Source organism: Papio anubis, chromosome 1, assembly GCF_008728515.1.
Source record: "Papio anubis isolate 15944 chromosome 1, Panubis1.0, whole genome shotgun sequence".
NCBI classification, from domain to species: domain Eukaryota; kingdom Metazoa; phylum Chordata; class Mammalia; order Primates; family Cercopithecidae; genus Papio; species Papio anubis.
This window is the reverse complement of record NC_044976.1, coordinates 84040943-84056089: the sequence shown is the minus strand read 5'-3', so window position 1 is coordinate 84056089 and position 15147 is coordinate 84040943. Positions and strand designations below refer to the sequence as shown.

Genomic DNA, 15147 nt, shown 5'->3' with positions numbered 1-15147 from the left:
TCCTTAATGTCTAGTGAGCTCTCGTTTGTGTTCTTTGGGTATATGTTGGTTCATCAGTGTTGGAGTGGGATGAGAATTGGTGATTTAAAAAAAAAAAAGAACAGAAATATTCAAGCTTCTTTAAACTTTGTATTAGAAATCTTCATTCTTAGAGTTTAGCCTCCATTTGTAACTCTTAGTTGTGGCATACTTCATAGGAAGATAGCTTTGAGACTATCAAAATGATTAGATAAGTAACCCTAGTTCTGGTTTGGTACTGGTTTCTAAGATAAAAAAGAGAAACATATATTTTTTTTCTCAAAGGAGGCAAAAGAGAATTCTTAAATGAATACTTCTAATAGTGAAATATTTTTAAATTCAAAGAGAATGTTAAAATTATTCCTGTCCTTTCTATCACCACCATCCTGTGTGTGCCCCATGAATGCATCTTTGACTTTACTGATTATAAAAAGTAACAAATCATCCAGGTACAGTGGCTCACACCTGTAATCTCAGCACTTTGGCAGGCCAAGGTAGGAGGATCGCTTGAGCTCAAGAATTGGAGACCAGCCTGGGCAACACAGCAAGACCTTGTCTCTACTAAAATTAAAAAATATCAGTCAGCTGTGGTAGCTACTTGTAGGGGCTGAGGTGAGAGGATTGCTTGAGCCCAGAAAGTCAGGGCTGCAGTGAGCCCTATTTTGCCACTGCACTGCAGCCCAGATGACAGAGTAAGACCCTGTCTCAAAAAAGGAAAAAATCCCACAAATCATTATGTGGAAGATTTATTTAATAATACAGACATATTCGTAGGTAAAAATTAAGTCAAGTCCTTTTATAATGTCAAGAAATAATCATAGCTAAAAGATTGGGGTATGGTCTTTATACTTGCCAATATATGTATAAGCCTGTGTTTTAAATATAAAGGCTATCATTCAACATGCACAGTTTTCCACTGTGAAGTTCTGCCTCATCTTTTATGACTACTTAAAATTCATTATGTAGATCTACCATGATTTATTTAATCAACTTTCTGATGATGTACATTTAGGTTGTTTCTAATTTTTTTCTATTATATAAAGTGGTGCAGTGGACATTTTATATATATATTATTATTTGACCAATTCTTTCCTTGGGATAAATTTCCAGAAATAAAACTATTGAGGCAAAAATATACACTTTTTCAATTACAGATTTTTATTTATAGCTTTTATGAAATTGAACTACCAGAAGCTTGCACCAATTTATATTCCTGTCAGCAATGAAGTTGCCACACTTTTGCCACACTTACTTAGTATTTCTAATTTCTGCCAACCTGATAAGTAAAAATATTTTATTTCTATATACATTTCTTTGGTTATTAATGAAATTGAACATCTTATTGTAACATTAGAGCAGTGCCATTTAAAAGGAGCTAATGACTTTTGATTTGCATCTTTTTCCTTGGGATCATGGTAGCATTCCCCATACGAAAATTTGCAATTTGAAGTTATGAAGTCAAAAGAATAATTTAGATTATGGTTATAGAACCTCTTTCCTTAAATGTGTGTGTTCATCCACATACTTTCTTGAAACTGTGGGAGAGAATCATCCCTTTTTTTTCTGTTTCTGTTAACAAATAGGCCACAGAGAGACTGATCCTTAACAAGTTTCTAGTAAGCATGTGTTTGTAAATAAGTGCCCTGTATTAACTCCCTGAAAATGAGTATAAAATATTTATTTTCCTCATTTAATACAAGTGCCATCTAAGTATTTTTCAACCTTTTTTTTATTATGACCTCCCAAGGAGCTTTCTGCCATGATATTTTGATACCATAGATACACTGTATATCTGTTGCATACAGTAGCCCTTTGTAGGGCCAGAAACGTTAAAATAGCAAAGATTTTGTTGGCCCTTCAGAGAACCAGTTTTTGCCCTCTTTGGGGCCATACTGCCCTCATTGAGAATGCATGTATGTATTGATATTTAGGGAAGGAGAGGGAAATAGCTTTGCTGTGCATGAATAGTTACTTGGGTTTCATAGGACTTAGAAGAGGTTAGTGTTTCTGTTGCTTTGTCAGATTGTCCACAAGGGAACATGAGGATTAACAGTTGCCACAATTACTCCACCAATCTTATCACCCAACTCTAAACATGGTATCTTGGAGTCCCTAAGTTACCTAGAATATACTAAGGTATAGTAATACCATTTTTGAGAATGTTGATATGCCAAGGACATAGTGACATTATTGTAGTTGAAGGCATTTTGTTGAATTTAGGGAACAGTAGCCCTAATGCATTAGGAGTAGTTGTAAATGTTCAAACCTTTATCCTTGTAGTTCTCAAACAGTGATAATTCTGCCTCCAGGGACATTTACAATTTCTGGTAGCATTTTTGGTGGCCACAACTGGGTGTATGAATCTAGAGGGTGGAGTCCTGGGATACTGCTAAACATCCTGCAGTGCAAAGGACCGAATCCCCCATTGCAAAGAATTATCTAGTCCAAAATACCAGCACTGCTGAGACTGAGAAACCCTGCTCTATCTTAGTGATTGTACCTCTTGGAATCTAGTTTTAGAAAATAATCCAAGTAATGTTGCTAGGAGTTTGATGTATGTGCATTTTTTTTAAGTGGGACATATATTTGTATATATTATTATAAAAACTGGGAAACAAACTTAATTCTTTCAGTCTTAAGAAGAGCACATGTCAGGACTTACAGTAATTTCAGCAACACTGAAGAATTGGAAACCATTTTAGAGAAAATTAACTCACTCATTTCAGCTATTTTTTTTTTTTTTTTTCTCTGGAGACGGAATCTTGCTCTTTCACCAAGGCTGGAGTGCGGTGGCTCAATCTCAACTCACTGCAACCTCCGCCTCCCGGGTTCAAGCGATGTGATTCTCCTGCCTCGGCCTCCCAAGTAGCTGGGACTACAGGGACATGCCACCACACCCGGCTAGATTTTGTATTTTTAATAGAGACAGGGTTTCACCGTGTTAGCCAGGATGGTCTAGATCTCCTGACCTCATGATCCGCCCACCTTGGCCTCCCAAAGTGCTGGGATTATAGGCCTTAGCCACTGCACCCAGCCTCAGCAGTTCTTTATACAACACCCTTCAACTTCTATTTGCCCACCTTGGGCTAAAGTACAGTATAGAAAATCATCTACTGTTATCAATAGCCCTTTATTTCTTAGAAGAAATAAAAGTACCTCAAAAATATGGCAACTTGTAAATGAGTTAAATCTGAGTATGGGTGCATTGAATGTTCTTTGCATTATTCTGTTTTTCTTTGTTTTTGGAATATTGCAAGATCACATTTTAAAACTTAGTGTACTTTTCAAATTTGTTCGTGTGTGAGCTGAGGCCAAATACAGAAATATTTTTATCAATAATTTAACAATGTATAGCAATGAATGACTTTGTTATAAGTAGAGCTAGTTAACTACAGCAAATAAAATTATCTCCGAGGGCTTTTTCCCTCTGTGTTTGGAATGTTAAGTGCTTTCTGAACATATTCAGGGTGTACTAAATGTTAAAAGGCGAATGAGTTTTGAAATTACTCAAGCAATAATTGGGGTGATTGAGCATGGTTTACAATTCTGTAAGATGGCAAGTTGGTAATCCTTTTTTCCCTAAGTTAATGTGGAAAAAATATACATTTAGGAAGAAATTATATTATGCATTAAGATGAACAAAATCAGTTTATTTCTTATTAAAAAAAAATGTCTCTCAGCCCTTAATGCTATTATGGTATACCTACTTCACAAATAAGGAATATTGCAAAATGTTTTATTTTGGAAGAATTACTTTTTTAAAACGAGTAACTAGTAATTTGCATTTGCATTCAAATTTTTAAATGTTTTTTCCTCTGAGATTTTAGACATCTGTCCTTTAGATTAGTAAAGAGTATTTTTCAACTTTGTTCTCAATAAAATTATGGTCATTGTCTTCTGACAGAAATTTTACTAAATCATATAAATGTTTGGTGAAAGATTACTAGATTGTATTAAAAGAAAATTATTTTAGATTTTGGGGTCCTACTGCTATGGGATAGATTTTAAGGAGATGCTGGTGGTCATTAACTTGCTCTAATTGATTGTTAGAAATTTCTTCTAAATAAAGAAAACATTGTGTAAAATCATCATGTAGTGAAGACATTTAAATTTTGATAATGGATTCAATATTTGGAGCATTAGATTTTTAAAGGAATCGTGTCAATGTCTCTAAATTTAGATATATTAAATATAGTCATTTTTCTAAAATCAGGCATTTAGTGAATTATTGCTGTTGATCCTATGTCAAACCAAAGTTTAGACCTGAAAGCAAAAAGACTGTAGCTCAAAGTGCATTCTGCTTAGCAACCAGCTTGTTGTCTACTGTTTTGCTACTGAATGCACGTACTCATGCCTCAGAAGTGTATCTCCAGCCAGCTGGACTCAACCGGACAATACTTCATTCACCTAATTTCCAGACTAGTCAAGCAAAGACATCAGCTCATTGTATTTAGTCATGAGGAAATTTATTTGTAAACTTCAAATAGTAGCACACTGCTCTCAAAAGCCCCTGAACTATGAGAAATTGCCTTCTAATTCAGAAATGTGAAGTCCTTGGAATTCAGAACTGCTTCCCTTTTTTTTCTTTCTTAATAACCCTTGCAAGAGACATTAGCTCTTAATAGAAAATGTATGTTAAATTCTAAGAATAATTTTAGAATCATCTTAAAGTGAAAATTTAGAAAGTTCAATTTGCATCCAGACTTTTATTATCTACTACCTTGATTCTCACATGATTATTTTCTCTCTTAGAAAACAGCAGTTTCATTGGCATGTGAAGCTCCAGTTTCCTCAAAGTCAAGCTGAGTACATAGAAAAAAGGTATCACTGCTGTCTTTTAATCACTGATTTGTTTTAATTTGGAGGCTGTGTATCTAAAATAAATTGTTAACTTAATGTCAGTAGTTGAATGGGTAACTAAATTGTGGTATATTTATACAATGAGATGCTAAACACCACTAAAAACGAATGAACTACAGCTATGCACATCAACGTGGATGAATCTCAGAAATAATGTAAGAAAAGCAAGTTAAGGAAGAATGTATAGAACATGATTGTTTGTAAATATGGGGGAATAAAGCCAGAAAACTCAATAGTGTACTTTTAGGAATACCTACAAAGGTGATAGAACTAACTCTAAGGGAAATTATTAACATAAAAATCCTGATGATGGTTTCTTTAGCAGCAAAGCAAGTATTGAGGAGAGGGATCCAAGGAGAATTAGAGGGCTGAAAGTTTCCTGTTTCTTAAGCTGGGTGGTGGTTAAGGAGATGAAAAATGACCCAAAATTCTACCATGCAAAGATTACCACTGTTAACATTATAGTGTATCACTCAGAAAATACATTATTTTAGATATATATAGGTGTACTCATTGGAATTAATTTGCATAAAGTTTTTTGTGTTACTGTTTCATATTAAAACTTGTTCTTTTCTTTTTGTTTTTCTTTTTTTTGGAGGGGAGTTGGGGCAGGATCTTGCTCTGTTGCCCACGCTGGAGTGCAGTGGTGCAGATCTCCGCTCACTGTAGCTTCAACCTCCTGGGCTCAGGTGATCCTCCTACCTCAGCCTCCAGGTAGGTGGGACTAAAGGCTCAGACCATCACACCTAGCTATTCTTGTTTATTTTTTGTAGAGGCAGGGCCTTACTATGTTGCCCAGGCTGGTCTCAAACTCCTGACCTCAAGCAATCCTCCCACCTCTACCTCCCAAAATGTTGGAATTACAAGCGTGAGCCACCCCATCCAGCCTAAAACACTTTCAAGTGTCATTTAAACATTTTAATGTCAGCCAGATGTGGCAGCTCACACCTGTAATCCCTGCACTTTGGGAGGTCAAGGCGGGTGGATCGCTTTTGACCAGGAGTTCAAGACCAGCTTGGCCAACATGGTGAAACCCTGTCTCTACTAAAAATACAAAAATTAGCTGGTGGAAGTAGCGCACTCCTGTAATCACAGCTACTTAGGAGGCTGAGGTATGAGAATAGCTTAAATGCAGGAGGTGGAGGTTGCAGTGAGCCAAGATCATGCCACTGCACTCCAGCCTGGGAGACAGAGCAAGACTCTGTCTCAAAAAAATAAAAAAACAAAAACAAAAACAAACAAAACATTTTGATGTTTGTGAACTATTTCATTCCTTGGTTTAGGAAAATTTTAAAGTTGCTCTTTAAGTAGTATATTTAGCATATTCCTACATTATACATAAATGTCCTCTCTTTGTTGTTGTCAAAGGGATTTTAGTGAAGAACTTTGTTATTTGGAGTTGCATACAAGGAAACGACTTATTTTACAGATAGGGGTATGTAGCCAATAGTATATATGAATATGTATAAATGGTTGAGGAAAGTTACTGTTTTAAAACAGTGTCTTAATTTTGTTTATACAGCTTTATATATAAGTTTAAAACAGTGTGCATATATGGAGGAAAGTTGGAAAACTTAAAATGTTTTGTTTCCAAGGAAATTAGCATCAATTTTTTAACTTGGTCTTATAAATTAGAATGAATAAATTTGAACATGCACTGAAATCTGAAACCTTTTTTCAGATTTATTATTTCTGCTAGTTTCAAATATATTTTATCCTGACCTCGTCTTTTCATGTTTGAGTACAGGTGTGTGTTAAAAGAGGCTTCATATTTTTATAATTGATTTATACAGAACTTCTCAAAATGTTGTTTTTTAAGACCTTGTTAAGTGTGTCCAAGAACTCTTTTTGAGCTTTTTCCTAAGTATTTTTTGCTTAAAAGGATATTTTATTTTGCCAAGAGTAATATAAAAGGTCTTTGTTCAGTTATTTAAACCAAGAAAGCCACAAAATTTAATAATTCAAAATTAACACTTTTAGTAGAAAATTATCAATACTAATATAGCTTGTTTTTTTTTTCTTTGTTGGACAGAGTACCAGACGATAAAACTATTAATGAAATCCTAAAGCCTTACATTGATCCTGAAAAGTCTGATCCTGTAATTCGTCAAAGGTATGCTTCAAAAATATTGTAACTTTCTGAAATAATTAAAAATGTTGATGTACTTATTAGGGTCATCCATGACTATTAGAATGTGATGTGTAATGCAATTTACTTTCTCTCACGTTTTCTTGGTGTTTACTGAAGGTCTGTCAGTAGAAATAACAACACTAGCTGACATTCATTGTTTCCTATGTTCCAGACACTCTTCAAAGCAGACAATAATAAATATGTTAATTCATTTAATCCTCACAATAACTCTGAAAAGTAGATTATTATTATACCCATTCTATAAATGGGACAACTGAGCCTTAAAGTGGTTAAGTAATATCCTATAGCTAGTAAACAGGGGAGCTAGGATTCACACCTAGGCAGTCTGGAGTCAAAGTTTTTACTCTTAACCCTTAAACTAAACTACCTTTGACGTTGAATGAAAAACTCTGAAAATTAAAAGTTTCCAAGTAACTTTTAAAGACAGGAAATCCTGTTTCAGCCAAGTCTTCAGAGAACTAAGTAAAGTACAATCTGCCTCCTGTTCAGAAATACAGCATGGACAAAAGTGGTTAACATAACATAGTGGAAAGATTCAGTCATGGATATCTGGGTTAAAATAGCAGTTTCTGTCCCTTATTAGCTGTGTGATTAAGAGCAAGTTACTTAATTTCCAGGCCTTATTTTTTTCTCATCAGTGAAATAAGAATGATAACACTTCCTAGATAGGATTGTTACAAGGCTTAAAAGAAATACCATGTATAAAATTCCTAGTACAGGACCTAGCATATACTAGGCACTGCTTGAAAAAGGATATTGTTATTAGAGTGTGAGTTATTAGTGCTCCTGGGTAGAAACCCAGTTGACTTTATTTTCACCAGATGGTACTTGCTTGGGATATGAATGAGTGCTTGGTTTGGTTCCAGAATAACCTGGTATTTAAAATTTAGACTGGGTGGATTCTAAAATGTCTAATCCAGTTCTAGTTGAATCTCATTCTTTTTTTTTTTTTTTTTTTTTTTTGAGACGGAGTCTCGCTGTGTCTCCCAGGCTGGAGTGCAGTGGTGTGATCTCGGCTCACTGCAAGCTCCGCCTCCCGGGTTCACGCCATTCTCCCGCCTCAGCCTCCCAAGTAGCTGAGACTACAGGCGCCCGCCACCACGCCCGGATAGTTTTTTGCATTTTTAGTAGAGACGGGGTTTCACCATGTTAGCCAGGATAGTCTCGATCTCCTGACCTCGTGATCCACCCACCTCGGCCTCCCAAAGTGCTGGGATTACAGGCTTGAGCCACCGCGCCCGGCCAAATCTCATTCTTTTGCTTTTGATAAAAGGTCATGCCCAGACTGAACCTGACCCATGTCACATATCAAGCAGTCTTTAAAATAGCTATGATAGTTGAGTTTCTTTCCTTATAAATGGAACCTAGTTGTTATCATTAGTCACGTATTTGCCAGTAAGACAAAATGTCACTGAATAGGATACATTTTTGTAAAATTATATAGCCAGATTAATTTATTGAAACAGATATTTTAAAATTTAAGATGAACAGAGGAGAAAAGTTATTTTCTTTTCAGATTTCTGGTTAGAAAACATCTTTATCTCCTTTTCTATGCTTAAATAGATGAACTTTTAAGTATTATTAGGTACAAATGCTTAGTCTCCATAAGACTATGTGGAAATATATTAAAAATCAACTTTTCCTTCAATGTGATGTTTTTTATTTCAGGTTGAAAGCCTACATTCGCTCTCAGACTGGGGTTCAGATTTTAATGAAGGTTGAATATATGCAGCAAAATTTAGTAAGGTAAAATTGCTCTCCTCCCCATTTCTTTAAATATTTTTTAGTTCTGTAACATAATTAAGTAGCTTGATTAGCTCAAGTTATTAAACTAATTATCTAGCTATGAACATGACTTTTACTTTTCAACTTTCAAGTCAGAATTCAAAATAATCACACTTATAGGACAAATTGGGTTGAAAAATCATCCAGGTTAAAATATTTTATTTTCTTTTATTTTCTGTCAACTGAGATAGGGGAAATAGAATATTTTAAAATACAAGCATTCTTTTATTTGTTCCATTGTGTTTTACTTCGCTGAGCTTTACAGATATTGCATTCTTTACAAATTGAAGGTTTGTGGCATCTCTGCTTCGAGCAAGTCTATCTGCACCATTTTTCCAATAGCACATGTTCAGTTTGAGTCTATGTGTCACAGTTTGGTAATTCTAGCAGTATTTCAGACTTTTTCATTAGCATTATATCTGTTGTGGTGACCTGTGATACAGGAGTAACACTTTAATGTTACTACTGTAATTGCTTTGAGTGCACCATGAACTGTGCCCATATAAGATGGCAGCCTTAAATGTGTGTGTTCTGACTGTTCCACCAACCACTCATTCACCCATCTCTCTCACTCTCCTCAGGCCTCCTATTCCTTGAGACACAGTAATATTGAAGTTAGGCCAATTAATAACCACACAATGGCCTGTGAGTGTTCAAGTGAGAGGAAGAGTCACATCTCTCACTTTAAATAAAAAGTGGAATGATTAGGCTTAGTGAGGAAGGCATATTGAAAGCCGAGATAGGCTGAAACTAGGCCTCTCCTGCTAGTTAAGTCATGATTGCAAAGGAAAAATTCTTGAAGGAAATTAAAAATGCTACTCCAGTGAACACAAGAATGATAAAAAAGTAAAACAGTCTTATTGCTGATAGGGAGAAAGTTTTAGTGGTCTGGATAGAAGATCAAACCAGCCCAAACATTCCCTTAATCCAAAGCCTAATCCAGAGCTAGGCCCTAACTCTCAACTCTGTGAAGGCTGAGAGAGGTGAGGGAGCTGCAGAAGAAAAGTTTGAAGCTAGCAGAGGTTGGTTCATGGGGTTTAAGGAAAGAAGCCATCTCCATAACCTAAAAGTGTGGCGTGAAGCAGCAAATGGTGATGTAGAAGCCACAGCAGGTTATCCAGAAGATCTGGCTAAGATAACTGATGAAGGTGGCTACACTAAACAACAGATTTTCAGTGTAGACAAAATAGCTTTATATTGAAAGAAGATGACATGTAGGACTCAGCTAGAGAGGAGAAGTAAATGCCTGCCATAAAAGCTTCAAGGGATGGACTGACCCTCTTATTAGGGGCTAATGCAGCTGGGGACTTAAAGTTGAAGCCAGTGATCATTTACCATTCTAGAGATCCTAGGGCCCTTAAGAATTATGCTAAATCTATTCTGCCTGTGCTCTGTAAATGGAACAACAAAGCCTGGATGACAGCACATCTGTTTATGGCATGGTTTACTGAATATTTTAAGTCTACTGCTCAGAAAAAAAATTTGTTTTCAAAATATTACTGCTTATTGACAACTTCGATCCTCTTTGGGACTCTAAAGAGGAAAGTTATAACATTAGTGTGAGGACGTTAAAGGAAAATGAAGCGCAGAGGAGTTGAATGCCTAGAGCTAGGTCGTGTGAGTTTCATTTAAGCGTACTTCTTTGATGTATTTTTTGTTTAGATTTATCCCGTTTGGCTCTTTGTTAAAATAAGTCTTAACGTTTTGACTTGTAGCTTTCTGAGTTGTGGTCTCTAGGTATCCTGATTCCTTTCTATTCAATGGCATGAGAGCAGTTTCCTTAACTGCTCCCTTTTGGAACATTACATCCTATGGGCATTTCTGCTGCTCTTCTCAAAAACCCTAGTATGCTAGGACAAGCTGAGATTTCCATCCACTTTGGCTCTTTGTGGACTTACAGTACACATTTCCAGGTTAAAAAATAACTGCTCTCTGGGCCCAAGCAGTGTGTCCTATACTATAAACTTTAAAATACTCAGTATCCCCTGTTTGTCTTTTATTACCAAGAATTCTGATTTCCTTGAATTTTGGAAGAAGAGGATATTCTGTCAGAGTCAAGTTTGACTGGCTTAGGTGAGTGGACACATGGGCCCTCCTAGGTATTCTCTTAGTAGGCTTGTGAGACTAAAGCCATGGTCTCATGGCTTAAAACATGAGTAACATTTAGATGAACTAATTAGATAAAATATGGCACATGGCAAGAAAGAAACTGAATTTAGAAGATGAAACAGATAATATAAAAATTATGTAATGATTGACTAGAGGTAAATTCCAAGGAAACAATGTAAATGATTTTGTTTAAACATGAATTACGTGGAATTGACTTTAGGATTTTACTAAACAAAACTTAATTTTTTAATCCCCAAAGTGAAGGGAATAGTAGATTAATAAAGTGAAAAGTTAGTGGTGTTGACTATAAGGAATACCTAGAATAGACTAATTTGATACTAAACCTGAGCCTATCTGGGTGCCTGTGGCTCATGCCTGTAATCCCAGCACTTTGGGAGGCTGAGGCAGGCAGATTGCTTGAGCTCCGGAGTTTGAGACAAGCCTGAGCAACATAGCAGGACCTCATCTCCAAAAAAAAAAAAAAAAAAAGATAAACCTGAGCCAGTCTGAGGAACGTGAAAGTACTTTCATTCTACCTTATCTGTGGAGAAAGCTCATCTTCCAGATTCCCCCGTTTTTGCTGTTGACTTGAACTAAGTGGTGTATGAAAATGCTACTAAAGCAAAGGAAGGGGGAAAAGGTTATATCCCAGGTCCAGTTTAAAAATTGGCATTCATTTAGCCTTGAGTAGTGATGGCATCATTTGGCAGCAATAATAATGTCAGAAATTCCTGTTGAGGTAGCTTTCATCTTGAAGGTGGACCTAAATTGGCATAGGATATCTTTATATTTCTGATTATTAGGTCAGCCTCAAAGCATAGTTATGCTAATTTCTAAAGAACCTCAATTTTATTAAAGTATTTTGTAGTCATAAGTAATGAAGTTAGATAGTATAGAGATGTATTTAGGCATAGATTTTTATTTTTTATCAGATTTTTAAAACAATGTTCTCTGTATAACATACTGATAAATGGACTAAGATGAGTATTTACATTTGATTGTGTACATAATTACAGTTACATCCTTAAAAGAAAGTACATTCAGAGAACATCTAAGGAGAATTATTAGAGGTTATAAATGCTAAGCTCTAATTTAAGATAAGCATTCTAAATAGAACCATTTTATTATTTCCTGAGAAGTGCTTAGAAATCAGAAACATGTAGTTTCTTTATGGCTGTTTGATTTTACGTTTTCAGCATTACAGTAACTTCAGAGTAAAGTTTTTTACTTTTTACCAAATACTTGATGTTACCAGTTTCCATAGGTTTTGTTTTCCATTCTTGGAAGGTATATAGCAATTGTCTCATGATATAGATATACCTGGTCAGCTAGAGCATGCTTACATTTTTTCCAGGTTTTAGCTTTGCCATTCATGGCTTATTTTTTAAATTGTGATTATAGAATTTGTGTCTAATCTAAGGAACTCACTACTGAGCTGTTTGGGAGTTTTCTTTCCAGAATACATAGGGTCTGAATTTATCTCTTAGAAAAGCTATTTTAGCTTTTTAAATAAATTCATTTATTCATTCAGCAAATAGGGAGTATGCCAAAGTCCAGGTACTGTTCTAAACATTGAGGCTATGGCAGTAAAGAAAAGTGTTCCTGCCCCTGTGGAGAAGATCATTCATGTAAGATGCTTATGTTAGTAATGCCATTCTTGCTCTTTGCTGCATTATTTTTTACCAACTTTTTATTCTCAGAAAGTAAATGAGTGATTTTGGACTAGAAAAGCCTACGTTGCTAAATGTCAGGCACTATCAGAGAGCAGCTGTTGTATTACTGCCCACTTAAGTTACTACTGACTAAATAATTTATAAAACAGCCAACTTTGTCTATTCAAGTACAGTTTTCCAAATATATTAACTTTTAAGCCTAGATTTTACTTTTATTTTATGGAATTATTTACCAGAAAGAAATTTAGATACATTTTGTTTTTTATATTTACTTTGCTACTTTGATACTTGTAAATCTTGGATTTTTTGTGATTTAAGCAGTTATAGGATGATTCTTTCCAAATTTATTCAAAAAGAAACATTAAGTACATTTAATCTTCTAGGCATATAAATAAAAATTGGGGTTTATACAAGAATGAATAAAATACAGTTCTATTGTAGTAGGGAAAACAGACACACTGTATGTATCATAAGAAACCTGTGTCTATATCTTAAAAGCGACATGGAAGGTAGCAGGTATCCTTATGTCATCAGAAGGCTTTGTTGTGGAAGTCACGTTTGACTTTTATTAAAGGTGAATGGCCTATGACTAGGGGAAGGTACAGAGGCCCTTAAGAAGTATGAGGGTGTGGTATATCGTAAACAAAGCAAGTAAGTGGAGTGTATAGATGCATGCAGAGAAGTATTTTTAAAACTTTTTTTAAAAAGATAAGATTGAAGAGTTAGTTCAAGACCCAATACTAACGCTGTTTGGATCTTGTCTCATTGGCATAGAAAACTGTAAAGATCTAGAAAAAAAAAAAAAAACAGTAAGACTTGGTGATCAAGTTGGCTATAGGGAGCAATAACTAGGAATCAAAGGTGACTATGGTTTCTGGCATGATTGCTGTTTACAGAGAGATGAAGTTAAGGTCTGGAGAGGCTAAGAGCATGTTGAGTTTCATGTAGAGGTCGCATCATTTTCCGGAACACTACTTTCAAAAAGAATGACCTTACTCTACTAATTATTAGGATATCTTCAGAGTGAAATTGTATGCTAGTTAAAAAAATAGTAATATTATCCTTCCAGAATACTTAATATGTGGAGTAGACCTTACTTTACTTTGTGAGGTTCTAGAGTAGACTTTTTAGACTAAAAGTTTCACCATTACAAATAGTACATTTATTATAATAAGTAAAAGTTTGTTGTCACTGCTCCTTAAACCTAACCCAAATTATGAGAACTTCCAGAATAACCTTTTTGCTCTTATGCAAAAATGTACATCAGAGATTTGCTATAAAGTCAAAATTGTGTTTTTAATTTGATACAGACCTTGGAAAGTTAGTAAGCCTATTTTCCCATCTAAATGTGGGAATCAGAACAGAAATGATACTGCATTGTTGTAAAGGTTAATTTGAGTTAATACTTGTCAGCTGCTTACTACAGTGCCTGGCACCTAGAAAATCACTCCTGTGTATTCAAGTATTTTGAGTTTCAACTAGAACATCATGCTGAAATGATTCAACAAACCTAAAGAGGTGTTTAAGTTCCACATGTTTGGTAGTAGTTAACTGTATCATATATTACTTTATTTGTTTAACAGCTTCTTTTAACCAAATTCATTTTTTAAAATTTTGTTTTGAGAGACAGGGTCTTACTGTGTTGCCCAGGCTGGAATGCAGTAGCACAAGCATAGCCTCACTGCAACCTTGAACTCCTGAGCTCAAGAAATCTTCCTGCTTCAGCCTCCTGCATAGCTGAGGCTCCAGGCATGCATCAGCCATATAATTTCTTATATTTCTGGGATATACTTCAAATGTAATATTAGCCATACATTCCCAACAGACCACTCACCACTAAACACAAGGGAGCAGATAACCAGTCATGTTTGTTAATATTTCTTTTGACATAATTGGATATTGCAAGAATATGAGATTTCAGGAACTTAAGATATTGTCAACTTTATTTCTGTGGAAATTACTCCCAAATCTAGATATAGTTTTAACTTTTCTCCCAAGCTCCAAATCTTGGTTTCCAGCTATCTTTATTTACACATCTCATTAAATGTTAAGCTCAACATGTCTAGATTTCATTACACTGCATCTATTTCTTCCTGATGTATGTGTTTCTAATTTAATGGACTGAGTGTTCTGGCATCGAGTAAGCAGTCAACAAATGTTGGTACTCATTTTCTATTACTGGCTCTTTTGTTCTAGTAAGCCAGGCATAAGACCTTGTAGCCCAGCATCTTCGACTACTTCTTGACTTCCACCTTGCCACCTTACCTTGCATAATTGACATCCACAACGCGTCTTCCATTTGTCCTTTCTTCTCCATTCCTTTTAGGTAGACTATTATTTACCAGTGTCTACAGTAGAGTTCATTTCCTTCCCCCAAACTGGATATAATTTCCATATCTTTAGAACCTTAAAAGTGTTTTGCATTTCTCATAGGTTCCTATAAATTTGACTTATTTTATCCCAATAAAACTTAAACCATATGATGATTAACTCCCTTTTGAAGACAGTGGTTGCCGTAGGCATCTTCATCTTTATATTTCCTGCAGAGTT

The 15147-nt window shown here is 35.3% G+C and overlaps 1 protein-coding gene across 2 annotated transcripts in view; it reads left to right on the top strand.

Moving 5' to 3' along the window:
• Positions 1-15147, top strand: part of ZNHIT6 (zinc finger HIT-type containing 6) — a 54328-nt gene that overhangs the window by 21471 nt on the left and 17710 nt on the right. For both annotated transcript variants that reach the window (XR_001891480.3, XM_003892140.5), the window contains exons 6-8: positions 4771-4839; positions 6911-6991; positions 8699-8776. Coding sequence is in view for 1 of the 2 variants with exons in the window: in XM_003892140.5 (XP_003892189.2) it covers positions 4771-4839; positions 6911-6991; positions 8699-8776 (228 nt within the window). In the remaining variant the exon portion in view is untranslated. The remainder of the gene's footprint in view (positions 1-4770; positions 4840-6910; positions 6992-8698; positions 8777-15147) is intronic.